The sequence below is a fragment of the Anabrus simplex genome, chromosome 1, assembly GCF_040414725.1.
Source record: "Anabrus simplex isolate iqAnaSimp1 chromosome 1, ASM4041472v1, whole genome shotgun sequence".
In the NCBI taxonomy this organism is placed as follows: domain Eukaryota; kingdom Metazoa; phylum Arthropoda; class Insecta; order Orthoptera; family Tettigoniidae; genus Anabrus; species Anabrus simplex.
The window spans coordinates 1,223,297,684-1,223,317,112 of NC_090265.1; the positions used below are offsets into that span (position 1 = coordinate 1,223,297,684).

The 19,429-nt window shown below is 42.5% G+C and overlaps 1 protein-coding gene across 2 annotated transcripts in view; it reads right to left on the minus strand.

Moving 5' to 3' along the window:
• LOC136858211 (very long chain fatty acid elongase AAEL008004) overlaps window positions 1-19,429 on the minus strand; it is a 301,631-nt gene that overhangs the window by 76,219 nt on the left and 205,983 nt on the right. For both annotated transcript variants that reach the window (XM_067137592.2, XM_067137591.2), the window contains one exon: window positions 14,536-14,616. In XM_067137592.2, the coding sequence (XP_066993693.1) occupies window positions 14,536-14,616 (81 nt within the window). The remainder of the gene's footprint in view (window positions 1-14,535; window positions 14,617-19,429) is intronic.

The following is a 19,429-nucleotide window of genomic DNA, read 5'->3' on the forward strand; positions in this document are numbered from 1 at the left end:
TTTAAACGACATTGGGAGTTTAGTTCTTTGAATTATCCGAATGATGTCACCATAGTCCATACGTTACATTTCATAGACATTATGGTCTCCAAGATTACCCAACCTCATCCCTCCAGATTTGTTATGTTGGGGTTACTTTAAGATCGAGTTTATCGTAATCGGCCAAAAACAAATGACGATTTAGTGAATAATATTTTTTACCGAAATCAACAATATTGACCCAGAGGTACTGCAGCGAACTGCCAGAAATATGCATCGACGGGCAAGGACAGGTAGAAGGATAACATTTTCATAATCTAACGTGAGGGCAAGCAATTCTCCCACAGATACTGTGTATTTAGAAACTTATCGCACGTTTGCAACTATCGCCAAACAGAAGACAGTATTAAAAACCATCTTCTTTATATGAACTACCCTGTATTACCTGTATCTTAATTGTTTTTCCCTTAAGACAAATACAACGAAAGCATCCATCACCAGCACAATCGCAATAACTTAAAACAATGACCATGAGCAGCGATTTTATCTTCACTTTCTTAGGCAGAAAGGGAAGTAGAATGCTAGTCCCGCAACCACTCTGTCAGCTGTGCTCGACGTATTCTGTATTCGAATAACATCTCCAGTGGCCTTGGATTTGAAAGCCTGTTGTGATCATCAGAGTGCAAAGCTATTCATATTCTTCAGACTGAGGATGTTATTCTACATGCTTCTCCACAGTTAGAAACACATTCTCTAACGCAGAATATAGCATTTAGCCCCCATTAGCATCGGAAGGCACGATGAAAGATTTTTGCAAGTCAATCAATCATAGCTCATCTAAAATTTGGTTTGACTGATATACTTATGAATAATAAGGAATGAAGAAAGTGAATATATTATAAATTTTTTTTCACTTTTTATTTTTGTATCTTTCTTGAATTTTACCTGTCCTCCTCCATGTCGAATGGGATAGATTATTTTACATATCTAACTGGCAATGTCTTGGCGTACACTGTAATTATTAATCATGGGTATAACTATGGAAAAAGATCAGTCTGTCGATCGAATTGCCTTTTAGGGTGGGACGTAGAAGTCCCACACCTCCCATCCTCGTAGTGTTAGGGTAACATACTTCTCTGTTTTCTGGAGGCTCCAAGTTAAATTGCTGGCCAGTTCAAGAGGGCTGGAACGAGGTTTACTCACAGGGGCGTAGGTAGGGGACAACGACGACGACTGGGGGTTAGACCCCCACCATGGAATGTTTACAAAAAGGAAATAAACATAAACTGACAATAACAATAAACTAAATAAACATTCAGTAACATAATTATAAAACCAACAGATCTGTAATTCACTTATATCAGTGCCCTTATAATGACAAGTCATGCATGCACGATCATTGTGTTCTACCTTCATTTTGTAACTATAACCTCCCACCATCGGCTGATCCTGGCTACGATACTGTTTACTCGGAGTCCTGAGATAAACCGGAGAGCTCTCTGATATGGCGGATCACGAAACCGATCACGAAAGTCGACCAAAACGTTGAGGATGTCTTCACGTTAATCACGTGGCACTCAAACAATGTTTTGTTGCTATTTTGCTTTACGTCGCACCGACACAGATGGGTCTTATGGCGACGACTCAAACAATGACTGGGCAGCAGTTGCCACGAACCTTAATAGGCTTTTGTACCACGGTTTTCTTTTATAGCACACTATGTAAATTCTACTGTATTTTTCTTTTACGTAATAATTGTCATATATCAAAATAACTGGATTTCCCAGCCTAAGTATAGCAGGTTCGATCCTGCCTCTGCCTGGTGGTATTTGAAGATATTCAAATATGCCAGTCCCGTGTATGTTGATTTACCACTTCGGAAAAGAACTTCCCTGGGACACATATTCCAGAACCTCATTGTCACAGAAAGTCGTAAAATAGTTAATGGGAAATGAAAACATAACTTTGCGACGGGTTTAATTTCTTTCTTTACCGTCAGCAGGTATCTTTTGAGGTTTGGAGTCAGATGGTTCAATGTGGATTTTGGTCGTATGTGAAATATTCACCCTAGGATTGATCGAAATTGAAGTCCCGGCCGTCTGGGTGGAAAGCCGCCATGGAGCTAATCACTCTCCGAAAATATAATAATAATAATAATAATAATAATAATAATAATAATAATAATAATAATAATAATAATAATAATAATACAAAATGAGTACGAAGCGGAAGCAGAAGAGAAAATTTAATTGACGTACAATTCGGTATGATCATTTTATCTGCAATATTTTGGAAGGAAAATTTCTTTAATAATAATAAAATAATAATAATAATACAAAATGAGTACGAAGCGGAAGAAGAAGAGATAATTCAATGGGCGTACAATTCGGTATGATAATTTTATCTGCAATACTTTGGAAGGAAAATTTCTTGATGAAAGGGATGAAGAGGGCATCCTAGACATCCTAGCACATTTCAGGAGTTGGCTTATAACTTGTATTTAGAGATGTAAATGATGGTTATTTATAGAGATTTATGATTTCAGTGATAAGGCATAGCCTTTAGCGAATGATAAGAATTTAATTTGAAAATGGAGAACAAATTTTACCTGAAAGTCCAGCTCCTTCGTTGAATATTCAGTATCGCACATCCCGTGGTCGACGATGCTAGCGATGTTAATTCTTCTGAATCGGGGAATGGGTGTTTTTCTCAAGATAGTTCTCATATTCGCGCAACTAATCACGCTATCAACCATCACAAGAACTCGTAATAATGAAAACGTTCCTTCACATAAGGTTGAACCAGAAAGGGCATCCCGTCGTAAAACACGGCCTAGTCCACATGGGCGACAGTGTTGTCATGCGCGACCCCGCCAGGGTGTGGATAATTCGACGGAAGGAGAAGAATATTAATTGCTTCTGAATCTGGTTATTGGTTTACTCTGGAGTAGTTCACATTTAGTGTCGGTGAACTACGTCATGTGAATATGCAGGCTGTGAAGAATGCAGCACTTGGTGCATGCTGTACATGCTGATGATGTTGTGTTACGTGAACCAAAACCAAACTAAACCCCATGGCACTAGAGCCCTTGAAGGGCCTTGGCCTACCAAGCGACCGCTGCTCAGCCCGAAGGCCTGCAGATTAAGAGGTGTCGTGTGGTCAGCACGACGAATCCTCTCGGCCGTTGTTCTTGGCTTTCTAGACCAGGGCCGCCATCTCACCGTCAGATAGCTCCTCAATTCTGATCACGTAAGCAGAGTGGACCTCGAACTAGCCCTCAGGTCTAGGTAAAAATCCCTGACCTGGCCGGAAATCGAACCCGGGGCCTCCGGGTAAGAGGCAGGCACGTTACTCCTACACCACGGGGCCGGCTTACGTGAACCAAGTAAAGATAAATTAGAAGGGGGGATGGAGAAAAGCCCTAGAGGAAAGGTATGAAAATTAGTAAGGTAAAAATGGAATATATGATAACTGCTTAAGAGGCCTTTGGGTTGCGTTCAAGAGGTGCAGTTGCCACCGGTATCCAAATTCAAGTACCTGGGATCATGCCTACAAAGGGATGTTGAGCTAGAGGATGAAGTGCAACACAAGACGCAATGTGGCTGCTTCAACTGGAGACAAATGAGCTGATTCTCCGATAAGAGTATGAACTACAGACTGAAGGGAAGGTGTACAAGTAAGTAGTGTGTCCGGCTATGAGGTACAGTAAGGCGCGGAATCGTGGCCCATTACTAAGGCCCAAGAAAAGAACTTGCAACTGGCAGAAATGAGGATGTTACGCTGGATGTATGGGATCAACAAAGAGGATAAAATAAAAAATGCACGAATTAGAATAATAAATGAACGTTATTGCTTTTATGTCCCACTAACTACTTTTTGACGGTTTTTGGGGGCGCCGAGGTATCGGGATTTTGTTCCACAGGAGGTTTTTTACGTGCCAGTAAATCTAACGACACGAGGCTGACGTATTTGAGCACCTTCAAATTGCATAAGACTGAGCCAGGATTGAACCTGCCAAGTTGGGGTCAGAAGGCCCGCGCCTTAACCGTCTGAGCCACTCAGCCAGGCGCACGCATTAGAGGAACAGTAAAAGTGGGATGTGTGGGGAAGAAAATTCACGAAAGGCGACTGAGATGGTCTAGTTATGTGCAGCGAGGAGAGGAGGAGTATGTGTGGAAAATAGTCCAAAACTTGGTGGCATATGATAGAAGTAAGCAAGAAAGGACAACACTGAGACGGAGGGACAAGATAATGGAACTGATAGAGAATGGCTGAAAACGAGAGGAACGCCTGAAGGAAGAAATTTAAAGAAGCTAATGCCGACTCTGTATGACATGCGGCTGAGAGAAGAAGAGGAATAAGAATAAGAAGAAGTGTCAGTGAACTACATTATTTTGTAAGGTAAGGTTAACCTTCAGACAGGATGCAATGAAAGTGTGTGATTGATGTACAGACTCTTGAGATGATCATTCGAATATGAGAAGGGATATGACCTATTCTTGCGAGTAAAGTAGAATAACACTACGAAACCTGATGTATTAGAAAGGAAACTGACCGTGCTGTTAAGTGTCTAGGATTGTTTTGAAAGCGCCATCGAAATGCATGACATGCAGTTTTCGTATTCTGCACATTCATCGCTCTTAATATTTTCGTTACAATAAAGTTCTGCGTCATGCAGCTCCTGAATACAACAGATTGCCCTTCACACACAAGAAAGTTGATAAAAAACTGTGTTCTATTTCACAAATGCCAAATCATGTATGCAGCAGAAATTCAGCCAGACAACTGACCTTCCAAAGCTCCTGGTGCTGAGCGGCCTTGGCTGCACGCAGAATGTGTTCCAGAATTTGGTACCATTCTTTTATAACAACATTTGAAAAAAATGTTCAACGTAGAAGTATTTTCATCCCTATTTATTCTGTACATTGTTTGCGAATTGATACTAGAATTTCATAAGCCATAAAGTTTTAAATTCATGCCCTCGCAATCTTCTTTCCAGACCTATTTCCACTGGGGTTGAGCTACAGTACATGTGCCTTTTCAACTTCTAAAAAAAGCAAAGCATTCTCCATACAGACCATGGAGGCCCTTGAAGTAGTGAAAGTTAAAGGCTTCCACCAGCCATAATCTCGACACTAACTATTTCTTCTACAATGTGCTTTACGTCGCACCGGGACAGATAGGTCTTATGGTGACGATTGGATAGGAATGAGCTAGGAGTGGGAAGGAAGCGACCGTGGCCTTAATTAAGGTACAGCACCAGCATCTTCGCCAACGGCCGTAGCCGTGTTGAAACACTGGATCCCGTAACATCTCCCAAGTTAAGGAACATTGGGCGTGGTCAAGATTTGGATGGGTTGCCACGCACTGTTGTTGTTGTTGTTGTTGTTGTGGGGAAAGGGAATGGAAGAGCGGAAAAGAACTGGCCACCCTACCGTACGTAAAGTCCGGCTCAGGCACAGCTCTACGGAGGTTCGGACCTGCCTTCGGGCAGAATACACCCTTACCTACCCAGTATTTTCCCGGTGCGGAAATGGAAAAACACGGGGAACCATTTTCAGGGTTGCCGACAGTGGTATTCGAACCCACTATCTCCCGAATACAAGAGCGCGGACAGTTGCTCGGTGACAGTAAGTGGGATAGGGTGGTTAGTTCTATGCTCGGTCACTTTTGCCATCAGGAATTAACCTTGTACTCATTTGTGTGTATGCGTGTGTGTAAATGTCAGGGCTGTGTACCACTCCAGAAATTGAAATCGTGTTCTTAAATTTTTCGACTTCCTAAGGAGGAACTGGAAGCGCCTTTACCACCTCGGTTAGGCAGCCCTCACAAGCCGTTCGTCCAATCCTAAATCTCTGACAGTACCGGTAATTGAAACTCGGGCCTCTGTGGACGGCAGGTAATTGTGTTATCCTACGGAGGTAGGTAGCCAAGTTCAGTGATACAATTATTTCTACAGCCAGATATGAAACACGGCGTTTTCTCACTCTTGCAATAGAGCATTTTCGCCTTCCAAAAACGTTTACTCGCAGCCCGACGTTTAGGGTTGCTAAAGTGGTTGCTATCCTCACAGGCGCTACAGCTTAAAACTACCATTCTTTCTAATTTCTATACTCGTCGTCATTGTACGAAGTAATAGCAGCAGTAGATCCATTTACTGCCAACTACGCTAACAAATTGATTATTATAGAGAAATATATTTAGAGAGTTCACGTTGTTGTGAGACGTTGTGAGACCCGTGTTTAGTTGAAGAATCGTTTAGAGATTCGTAAACTTGAATGCTCAGTCTATCTGTCAAGTTGTCAATCCAGAGGCTGGTGATCCTCAAATAACACGACCGGGAGTTACAAAAACTTGTGATGGTGCCATAATGAGGCGTCCTAGGCAATGCCAGGAATGAGCTAGTTTACCATTGCTTTCCTTACTGAGCTATAAAGTGCTATTACAGCACAACTGATCCTATAAGTGACGCTTTTCGCGGGATCCGAACGCACAAGTAGCGCTATGAACGGCATTACACAGTACCAATCATCCGTTAACCGCTACCATTGTGACCAGCTATAAACGAGAAACACTCAGTGGAAACTATATTTATCTCCGGCCTGTGCCAGGAAACAGAAGCAAAAATATTGCATCTATCAAGAAATGGCCACAGGCGTGAAAGTAGGAAAGTGAAAACTAAACTTGATCGTTATCTCTCCCTACGTTGAAATCACCGCTCTGAGTAGCTCGGACGGTAGAGCGCTGGCCTTCTGAACCCAGCTTTGCAGTTTTCGATCCAGACTAAGTCCGGTGGTGTTTGAAGGCTCTCAAATACGTCAGTCTCGTGTCTTTAGATTTACTCGCACGTAAAAGAACTCCTGCGGGACAAAATCCCGGTACCTCGGCGTCTCCAAAACCCGTCGAAAAGTAGTTAGTCTCCGGAAAACCGTGAAACCAATAGCATTATTATTATTACGTTGATATCGCCGAGAGAAACCGCGTAGGTTTGGCGAACTCTCCCTGAAGCAATGTCTCCTGTATACTATCTGTACTCGTTTGTACCAAATTTCTTTTACATACTGGTGGCGAAATAGTGAGCAATTTGTGTTGCTGCTTAATTAGAGTCTTTATACTGCTTCTACTATTCTTTCCGGAGTAACTAGTTAATTATGTTGTGACACTATGACCCCCTTTGATTTCTCCTCCTACTGACCGGATTTGATGACATAGAACTGCAACAGAGGCTATAGCCGTCGTTTCGTTTAAGAGCGTAAGGGTATTTTAGTAATCAATCCAATACTCAGTTTTAGCTGAGTCCTATACAGGATGGTTGGAAACAATGTGAAACCAGGTATGTGAGCGTTAGAGAGCTGATCATACTGATAAATACTTCGAAAATATATAATTCGATAGCTTAGCCCGTTGTCATCTTATAAGCTACTGAAGTTAGCCAATCAGATCACTTCGCGGGAAAATTCGAATATATTTTGCGAGGAGGTGTTGCAACATAATGGGTTTGTTAAAATAAAAAGAACAACTTGGTATCGCTGCTCGGTGCTTATTAAAGCACGGGATACATTTTACGTTTTTAGAGGTCCTTTTAGTAATTCACCAAGGAGCAAAACCACCTATCACTATCTTAAACTAGTCGGAATGTTTCTGAGGTGACAAACTTATGTGGGTCATCCTGTACGTGCCACGAAGGGGCGTGTATATCCAATTCTGTTTAATTCAGGTTGCTTTAGGATGATAAGTTAGTGAAATGTTTAGTTAGAATTTTTGGATAAAACATGATTTTGACCTTTTACATAATTCTAAACAGGTCTCCTGTTGGCAGCAGGTCGGAGTGTCTATTACTGCTATAGATTTACCATTCGATGTGGGCAGAGAGATCTACAGGTAATTAAAATGTCATGTGACCCCTCAAAACAAAGTGAATAGCGGTGCGTCCATGTGTCGTTGTGAGGTGCACAGACTACTGCGGTCACTTGAGCACGTTGTAGCCTACGTAAACCTGCACATCCCACGAGACATCTTAACGAGGTTCAAGTCGCAAGGGCCGTCACTTTGATCCATGAAGGATGGACTTTTCGTTGTGTTGCTGTGGATCTCAATGTCTTTCCGTCAGTTATTCAACACTTGTGGAATCGCTACAGTGAGTCAGACCAGTTCACAAGGAGGGTTGGACAAGGTCGTGGACGCATGACAACCCCACTGGATGACCGATATCTGACCATCTGTGCGTTGCGGCGTCGTTCAGCATCTGCCAGAGAACTGCAACAAGACCTCGGGAGGGTCACTGGAGTCACGGTGTCTGACCAGAAAGTAAGGAACAGAATAAGAGAAGTGTCCATAAGACCAAGACGTCCTTTCTGAGTGCCCTGTTTAACGTAGCAACATCGCGCAGCTCGCCTTCTGTTTGCCTGTACTCACGTTAACTGGCAACTTCGCCAATCGAAACCTGTGCTGTTCACAGACGAATCCAGATTTCCCCTGACACAGCGTGATGGTCGTCAACGTGTATGGAGACGCCGTGGTGAGCAGTACATGCCAAATGTTGTCCAGGAAGTCGACCGATTAGGATTAGGTGGTGTGCGGTGGCATCAGCATTGATGGCCGTACGGATCTTGTCGTCGTCCGTGGTAATCTTAGCGCTGCGAGGTACATCGAGCAGATACTGCTACAGCATGTGTTGGTTGCTGCGTACGGTGCTGGCCCTGAATTCGTACTCATTCTCGACAATGCCAGGGCTCATGTAGCACGCATCACCAGGACTGTTTTGCGACAACTGAACATTCAAGAGATGGAATTGCCAGCATTGAGTCCCGTCCTTAATCCCATCGAGCATGTGTGGGATAGGATTGACAGAAGTGTTCGTGGGCACCTTGTTCCACCACAGACTCTCCAAGACCTCGAACAGGCTGTTATTGAAGAATGGGACCTGATACCGCAACGTGACCTCCGTCGACTTATACGGAGCATGCCACGTAGGTGCCAAGCTGTAATAATTGGTCCTGGAGTACATACACAATACTGAAGCTCTCCAAATGATAAAAATCCACCGTGGAGGACTGTTATCACTTTGTTTTCGCCCCTATTTGGACATTTCCGTTTATTTTCTGGAAATGGACGTGAATCCATCGATGTTCTTTTGTGTACTTCAACGGTAAAGTTGGTAATATACCTGGGTGTGAGGTATTGTTTTGTGGAGTGTGGCACACGTTGAAAAACGTGTTCCTGTAATTTTTTGAACTGTGTACTAAAACACAAGAACACCACTTATATAATAAAATAAATGTGTTTCATACACAACTTTTTACCCGAATAGATATTTATTTATAATTTGTATTTAACATTGCGAGATAGAAAATTGAGATATACTACAACTGTAATTTAACCCATCCCCCTGCACTGACGATTAGAATAGTTATAGAATACTCAAATAGGAAATGTGTTTGTGCATATGTCTTCTTACAGGCCACGTATGGTATTGCATCTAACATCGGGTAATCTAGTTCATGGAATGGATGCCAGTAAGCGATTTTTCTTGTTAGCATCATGAGGAACAAAACGTAACACATTGCTTTAAGTAGATGGTGATAAAGGTCTCAGAGGTGTCTGATAACACATCTACCGCTTTTCCCACACCTGTATGGTCGCGGGTGCAAACTTTGTCGGACATGTGGATATGGCCCTGTTTTACGGACGAATGCTCTTGTTGACACCAACTATTTAGGTCTAAACAATATAAACAGTGGGTAAGTCCATTATTGATGATGATGATGCTGCTTGTTGTTTAAAGGGGCGTAACATCGAAGGTCATCGGCCCCAAGTCCACCATTAACTAAAATACTCCAGTTAAGAGTAGAAAGCTCAAATGTAACTAAAATTGGTATAAGCTGTTTGCGATACGCTTTGAAAGGAAAAATTGTGGCAGAGGGTTCTTAATCTGGATTTGTCGTCAAGGTATCCATTAAAGTCAAATACATATTTAATGTTTATATTCACTACAGTCTTAACCTGAACAACAGAAGGGAAACCGAGAAATTTTAATTTTTAACAATGCACAGTAATCATGATAAAGAATAAAAGTTAAATTAAATTTTCCATTACAGTTTCCATTACATACCTTTGTGAGGTGGGGTTATACTGCAGTCTGAACAAAGGAAACAAAAGGTCGTAGTAGACTGGATGTCAAAGACGATATGAATGTTGCCTTTTCAAAGACAATTCCACCATTATTCATTCCAAATAGCAACAACAACAACAACAACAACAATAAATGAACTTTAAATCTGGATTAAAGTTTTGTTTGGTTCAATTTGAATTGGTTGTATTTCATTTATGTCATTAATTTTCGCATAATTCTTCTTTTCCCACACATGTAGGGTCGCGGGTGCAAACTTTGTCGGACATGTGGATTTGGCCCCGTTTTACGGACGGATGCCCTTTCTGAAACCATCTATATATGGAGGGATGTAATCACTATTGCGTGTTTCTATGGTGGTGGGTAGTGTAATGTGTTGTCTGAATATGAGGAGGAAAGTGTTGGTACAATCACAAGAACCCAAACTCCGAGCCAGAAAAATAAATTAGACGCAATTAAAATCCCCGACCCGGCCGGGAATCGAACCCGGGAGTCTCTGAGCCGAAGGCCTCAACTCTGACCATTCAGCTAAGGAGTCGGACACATGTTACGTAATTAAGATTGAAAAATATAAATTTTGGTTTAGCCTGTTTACTTTATTCATTATATATGTTTGTCATTCGCTGTCTGAAGCAATCCAATAAAATAAACTTTACTTGTAAAGCTGTGTTTATGTGCTTATGTTCATTTTTAGTCCGCCTCTGTGGTGTAGTGGTTAGCGTGATTAGCTGCCACCCCCGGAGGCCCGGGTTCGATTCCCGGCTCTGCCACGAAATTTGAAAAGTGGTACGAGGGCTGGAACGGGGTCCACTCAGCCTCGGGAGGTCAACTGAGTAGAGGTGGGTTCGATTCCCACCTCATCCATCCTGTAAGTGGTTTTCCGTGGTTTCCCACTTCTCCTCCAGGCGAATGCCGGGATGGTACCTAACTTAAGGCCACGGCCGCTTCCTTCCCTCTTCCTTGCCTATCCCTTCCAATCTTCCCATCCCCCATCAAGGCCCCTGTTCAGCATAGCAGGTGAGGCCGCCTGGGCGAGGTACTGGTCATTCTCCCCAGTTGTATCCCCCGACCAAGAGTCTGAAGCTCCAGGACACTGCCCTTGAGGCGGTAGAGGTGGGATCCCTCGCTAAGTCCGAGGGAAAAACCGAACCTGGAGGGTACACAGATGATGATGATGATGATGATGATGATGTTCATTTTTATAGTAGGAACTTAGTGGCACAAACCCCTGCTCTAGCGTTCATTATCTAAAAATGTAGCCTAAACTAGATCCCACGCTCTTCTTCATGTGCAATAATTACATGCCTCTTTGTTAAATTATTGTTTGTACGGTTCCTTGGCTAAATGAACAGTGTAGTGGCCTTCAGTTCAGAAAGCCTCAGGTTCGAATCCCAACCCGGATGGGCGTTTTAGCTGTGTTTAGTTTATTTCTCTGACTCAGGACCTGAATACTTTTGTTTGTCTTAAGACGTACCTATACTTTCGCACAACAGAAAGTGAGACAACAGAGGATAAGGTGTTAATTGTGGATGGTTTGTCCGCGGTGTAGCCTGGCCGAGGTGGTAATGGTGTGCTCGGTTCACCCGGAAGGACGTGAATTCGATTCCCCGTCAGGAAGTGGGAAAAATTAAGGAACAAGATTTCTACTTCCGAGGGTGCCATGGTCCTGAAGTTCACTCAGCCTACACCAGAAACGAGTACCAGTTTGATTCCTGGGATCAAAGGCACCCAGGCGTAGAGCTAACCACTCTGCTCCAACAAGTACCGAGGTTACTGGCCTGTACAGAGATGACTGCTTTTGAATTGTTTATCCGAGGGAGGAGCATGAAGTGGAGTGAGGTAAGTAGTAGGTTCGTTTGCCCCTTGCCTTATACCATTTGACGTACTTTGCTTCAGGCAGTATGCATGCGTAATATGTAAGAAACAATTCGAAGTTGATCACTGTACTGCATTGGTACATACCACTTTACTGCGACTTCAGGACGTATGCATGCATAATGTGCAAGAAATAATTCAAAGTTCATCACTGCACTGTAGTGGTACACACCACTTCACTGTGACTTCAGGACGTATGCATGCGTAATGTGCAAGAAGCAATTCGAAGGACACCATTTCACTGCAGCTTCAGGTGGTATGCATGCGTAAGTTGTTTGAAAACGTTCTACGTACAAGAAGCGAACGTTTTCACACTGGAAAATATTGAAATATATGTCAGCAAAACCCTAAGTCATTCAACATTAAATACTACCTGAGCTACAAACATCAAATTTCCTACTTCAGTTTTTATTTTTTAAATGTGACATTATTTTGACGTCAGAATTATTTACTGTCTTACTAACAACCAATAGAAAAAGTATTTGCAGCTATCTCACATTATACGAAACGAATGATCATCAAATGATCATTAGTTTGTACACCGGAACATTTTTGAAATTATGACACTCATTCCTTCACAACATCATCACAATTTTTTCAAATTGCATTACCCACTGACTACATCCTCCCCACTCTCATAACTTTTTTCAACATCTGGGGCAGGCTAGACATCAACTGGAGGCGAAAGTTTAATTTTTTTTTTGCTATTTGCTTTACGTCGCACCGACGCAGATATGTCTTATGGCGACGATGGGATAGGAAAGGCCTAGGAATTGGAAGGAAGCGGCCGTGGCCTTAATTAAGGTACAGCCTCGGCATTTGCCTTATGTGAAAATGGGAAACCACGGAAAACCATCTTCAGGGCTGCCGACAGTGGGGCTCGAACCCACTATCTCCCGATTACTGGATACTGGCCGCACTTAAGCGACTACAGCTATCGAGCTCGGTGCGAAAGTTTAAGGCAGTACTCCCTGTTGAAGGGATTTTGTAAGCACGCACATCTCGCCGTTTGGCCGGTGTGACTGTCAAAGCCTTTTCATAACTGTGCTGCAAATTAAAAAAATCGGAAGGGAATTTTGTTCTGTTTCTTATGCAGATGATCTCCCACGACATCCCCAACAGGTGTTACAGTCCTCAAAGTCCTCAACGAACATAGCTGAAATCCGGTTTGAGCGATAGGCCTATTCGGCGGATGGTTAATGAGCTGAGTGGATTTGCATACCGCATTCAAATTGCTCAACGTGTAACAGAAAGGGGAGCGATTTCCATTACAATATTGCAGCTGAGTGTTGTTTTTGACGTGTGAGGATCCAGATTTCTTCTTCAGTATATGGTTTACCGAGCTCGATAGCTGCAGTCGCTTAAGTGCGGCCAGTATCCAGTATTCGGGAGATAATGGGTTCGAACCCCACTGTCGGCAGCCCTGAAGATAGTTTTCTGTGGTTTCCCATTTTCACACCAGGAAAATGCTGGGGCTGTATCTTAATTAAGTCCACGGCCGCTTCCTTCCCACTTCTAGCCCTTTCCCGTCCCATCGTCGCCATAAGACCTATCTGTGTCGGTGCGACGTGAAGCCAATAGCCAAAAAAAGTATATGGTTTTTCAGATGAAAGCTACACTTTGTGCGCGTGACGTCTGTCTGGTGGCCTGTGCTTAAAATATTAGTTCTTGCTACTAATGTGGATGAAACTTCGTCCTTTTTAGTTGGGATGTTAACAGCGCACACTCTCTCGTACAGACGCCTCATTTCAGGCAATATTCACGCTACTAACACACAGGACTTCGGAGTTCTAGGCGAAATTTATTACATTTCTGGAAAGCTTCCGTAACATGTACTCGTTAACAGTGGTCTGGCGCAACAGATGAGTGGCCTCCCGAGAGGATGAACACAGTATTATTTTACGCTTCGTTCTATGCGTAAATCATTGTATCCTTGAACGGTAATATGTACCTTGACTGTACAAATGCTCACTCAGGGGATAACCACCTCCTGGAGAATTCTGAGAGAGATATCTTCTACCAGCAAGGACTTGCTTTCATCTGTGTTGCTAACGTCGTCATTTCTGCGAACACTGTCAAAGATAAACTTTGCTTAATTCGATCATGTCCCCTTTTCTCATTTATTGCGAGATTATAGAATGCCTTAGAAAGATGAGTGGAGTGTTAAAACGAGCGTTGATTTAACATCAAAAAATGATTTATTTTTACATTTTCCATGTTGCAACACTGTGTATTGTTATTCAACGGTAATAGATATGTATCCCTCGCGATAGTGTACACTCATTTTTACGTAACTGAATGCAGATTTCACAGTTGGAAATCTGACTCTGATTGGGAAATGTGTTGGCCAAAGACTTGCTACTCAGTCAAACCAAGTAGATTATAATTACCTACGTTTTAACAACAAATAACAAGTTCATTTTATTTTAATATGCCCAGGAAGTAACAATACCGCAAACAAAAGAACTATCGCAACACGCGATTCTCCTTTGGCTAATTTCGAGTTCATTAACGCAGTATTAAGACAAATTGTTGGGCTTGTGTTTACTTACCCTGAGTGCTGTTGGGTTGTGCGAGTAGTCTACTGGTTGGCACTTATAGCTGTAGTCGAGTAGCCAGCCACTCATTAAATGCTGAAACAAGAACCAAACAGACATAAATGAGATGAAATTTTGAGTTAATAATAATACTAATAACAACAATAATAATAGTAATAATAATTATACAGGAGAGCGTATCTACACGACGCCACAGAAGATGACTACCGCAGCAGTAGTCGAAACGTCTGGAAAAAGCGAGAGGAGTGGACCACGGCATAATAGCCCGGAAGATTTTTATTATATTCATACTTTAATTATACTATTGTTGATTTCATGGTCCGGTTTATTAGACATGATATCTTTTGTGATTTTGGTGTGAGAAAAGGTAATCTACAGAGAATCTCTACGCTTGGCGAATACTTTATTGAGATAATAGTAATAACGTCACCATCGGATTTTGTGGTCGCGTTTTAACTACATAACCATTTAAGGATCAAACCAATCTCTGGGCTGATAACCAGACAGGCAATGGCAATGTTATTGGTTTTACGTCCCACTAACTACTTGGAAGATTTTCAGAGACTCCGAGGTGTCACAATTTGGTCCCGCAGGGGTTTCTTTCCTGGTCCATAATTCTACCGACACGAGACTGGCGTGTCTTCTGAGCCACTATGCTTGACAAATTTATGTTACGAATTAAACTGTACATAGCATGGTGCTGAATGTTTATAATGCAAGGATATGTGCTGGGTGTGGATGGCAATGTAACGAGAGCTCCAGAATGTATCTAGAGAGGCTCAGGAACTCGAATTGTATTTACTTTATTTACTGAATAAATACAAAATTAACTAAGTAATGATAGTTAAAGTGCATGAATGTAAAACACATCGGCCTGAGTGGCGCAGATGGTTGAGGTGCTGGCCTTCTGATCCCAACTTGACAGGTTCGATACTGGCTCAGTCCGGTGGTATTTGAAGGTCGTCAAATACGTCAGCCTCGCATCGGTAGATTTACTGGCACGTAAAATAATTCATGCGGGACTAAATTCCGGCACCTCGGCGTCTCCGAAAATTGTAAGAGTAGTTAGTGGGGCGTAAAGCCAATAACATTATTATTATTAAATGTAAAACAAATCAAATACGGTACATAGGTATTCATTAGGGTGGTGTTATTGGACTTTATTCTTTCTTATACGATGCTTGATACGAGTAAAGAACTGTTTGGGTGTTTTTTTAAAATTTAATTCGACTTTCCCCAGCTGGAGATTGCCCATGAGGACATAAAAAGCAAGATTGATTTTAAAAGTAACTGTGAGCATATTTGACATATATTGTTGCCCTACAAAGTTTGGGAGATATGGTACTTCAGGTTTTGGATCGAATATTTCAAGGCAGTCACTGCAACGTCTGTTATTAATGCCTGATCGGGGTTAAATGATTTGCAGAGCTAGACGAAAAAGGGAGGAATGGTTCCTCTAACGTCAACCGTGAATCCGATGACTTAGATATCATCCATCTGGTATTCTTGTTGATAGAATGGGATGGTTGGGACATGTGTTCTCTTTTCCTCATGAACTTCATTGAATTGCATTTCGGATGTTTCGAATATGATCGTTGGATCTATCATAAAGCCCTTTCGGTGGTTGCTGAAGGCTATCATGTCGATTCGACGGGTGCTGCCTGTAATAGAGTGTCCGTGAACCTCCTCGAAGACTGTAAAGCCTGAACCCCTGAACGCTTGAGCAATGGCAGATCGTATCGTATCGTAAGGTCAGTGAATGTTAATGCTGTGTTTATAAGCCAGTTTTTTTCCCGGTGCACGTTTCTCAGTTGATTGTTGTGCTACCCTGTTTCGTCTTTGTTCTGTAAGCGATGGCGGATACAACAGATACACAACTGAGGGACGTATTATTATTAGTGTATGGGTTCACGAAAATACCGAACTAGTGAAACTTATGAAGAAATTAGAGAAAGCACCTTTCATCTCTTCAATGTAACAGCTCAACTGAAGCTGGGAAGACTTTGTCAAGACTTTGCACGGATGAAAAACGCACTAGAAGACCTCAAAAATATATCCATAATGATATCTGTCACCATATGAATTAATCATTAGTACGTTCACCAAATTAATCAATCAGGAAGCGATCGGCAGAATGTAGATTCCAAGAACCTCAATGTGTCGTTGGCTGAAAAAAGGAAAAAAAAAGGGCTATTGTGTATATCGACCCACTGGCGTAAATGAATTAGCGACAGGGATATGGATATGCGACGTAAGGCATGTGAAACGTTACTTGATGTTTTTCCCATCTTAGCTGCTCGTCGTAACGCCACAATGACCTATGAATGCGCGTTGTATTTCATCTCCCTTCTCGTAATGTTTATATCTGGGCCAAGCATAACTCTAATATCTGTGAAGACGTTCAAAAACATCCTATCATGTTATGATGTAGGCCGAACTTACCAGTGAAGTTACCATCGGGCCATTTTTCTTCGATTCGTCTGTGCCTGGTGAATCGTACCTCCAAGCGTTATCTCACTGGCTGATTACGGAACTTGACAGCTGGCCTTCTTAATACCGGCGTTCATCAACAAGATTGGGCCTCAGGGCATTAGTGGACTCCATTTCGAGAATGGTAGAGAGAGAACTTTTCTACGTAGATCGGACGAAGTGCATGTCTCACATGGCCTGCAAGAACCCTCGACCTCACGATGTGCAGTAGCTGCCTATGATCCTACCTATTGAAAAATCTTGTGGTCATTCGGATGACGTCTGTTGAAGAATTAAAAGGAGAAGTTCGCCGTATCTTCACAATGATCACTCCCAAAATGCTCAGGAGGGCAAGCAGATGCGCATGGTGTCGGAGGTTGTAGAGATGGTGTGGCCATGGCTGGTCCGTGGATCTACAACTCAGACCGACCAACCGAGCAGAGGACCGGTGGACACGGCTCTACCATGGTTCAACACCTCTGCATTCGGGAAATGGAAAGGGGCCCACCGTCGGCTATCCTGAGAATGGTGGTCCGTGGTTTTCTATTCTCCTGTATTAAGGCGAATGCCGGGACAGTTCTTAGTATAGGCCACTACCGCCATCCCCCTCACCTACACCACACATCTCCTTCATCATATCAAATCTCCCTGGCCAGAGAGAACGAGAGTGCGTTACCTTCTAGGAGATGATGATGCTTGTTATTTGAAGGGGCTGGTGTGAACATGGGAAACCACGGAAAACTATCTACAGGACTGCCGACAGTAGTATTCGGACCCACTGTCTCCAGAATGCAAGCTTGCAGCTACATGAAACTGCTTAACCAACTGAACGCCGAAAATGATGGACAAACCGAGAAAGACCATTGGCAGTGACATTATTAATAGTCCTAAGTCAGTTATGATTTAATATATTATTTTCAATAATTAATATTGACGAGTTAAATAAACAAAGTTTTATTGTGGCTTGTGGCATTTTAGTGTTAATATATAATGCATCCGGTCTTGAATGATGGTCCAGTGTGGACTTATGCACAGTGGGATTTAGCTGTGCACTACCTAGCCTATGAAATGAAATGGCGTACAGTATGGCTTTTAGAGCTGGGAGTGTCCGAGGACAAGTTCGGCTCGCCAGATGCAGGTATTTTGATTTGACTCCCGTAGGCGACCTGCGCGTCGTGATGAGGGTGAAATGATTAAGACGACGACACATACACACATCCCCAGTGCCAGGGGAATTAACCAATTATGGTTAAAATTCCTGACCCTGCGTGGAATCGAAGCCGGAACCCCTGTGACAAAACGCCAGCACGCTAACCATTTAGCCATGGAGCCGGACCACCTAGCCTATATTCTGTTGCGACAATATAAACCAGGAACTTTTGTTTTAAGGTGAAGTTCAACAATTGATCGTAATATCAATCATTCTACAAAGTTATTTGTTTAAATTCCAACTCATTTCAGTCTTGATGGTCGTCTGCCTCTCGAATTGGTTGCGACAGGTAAATGTTACCCGTTGTTTGAGTCAGCTTTTCTGACCCAACCAGGCGTTAATAAGTAACCGAGAGTTTAACACGAGATTGTAATAATACTTCCGTACCAAACCCAGGGTTAATATTTAACGACGAGTTTGAGGGGCGTGATAGCCGAGTGTCGTTGCCACTGGATTCTCACCAAAGTGGTTAAAGTTCGAATCCTGGCCAATGGATGTAGGAATTTTGAAACTAAAATTCACATCGCTGTAGTTTGATTCCATCACAATATCGACAGGTGCGTGGAACGGCAAGAATACTTGGGATTTTAGCTTAGAGTTTAACCTGAGATCGTAATGCTACTTTCTGACTGAATGCGGGTTAATATTCTTCGTGACCAAACCCGTTGTTAATTTGTAACCTAGCCTTTAACCTGACATCCTAATTCTGCTTTGACCAAACCAGGGTTCATTTTTAACCACGGGTTTAACCTATAATCATAAAAAATACTTTCTGTCCAAACCCAGAGTAAATTTATAACTAAGATTTTATCGTGAAATTATAATACTTTCTTCTGGGTAAAATCTGGGATTAATTAATTAAAAATTGTCAGCCGAGAGAGTTGGTTAAGCAGTTTCATGTAGCTGCAAGCTTGCAATCGGGAGACAGCGGGTCCGAATACTACTGTCGGCAGTCCTGTAGATAGTTTTCCGTGGTTTCCCATTTTCACACCAGCCAGATGTTGAGACTGTACCTTAATTCCATGGACGCTTCCTTCTCAGTCCTAGACCTTTCCTAACCCATCGTCGTCATAAGGCCTCTCTGCGTCGGAGCGATGTAAAACAAATATCACTAATAAAATAAAAATTAAATCACCAGCCCTTGCGCTTTCTCATCACTACTCATGCCTAACATTAGGGAGGTTCCGTATTCTGTGTCTGTTAGGTCAT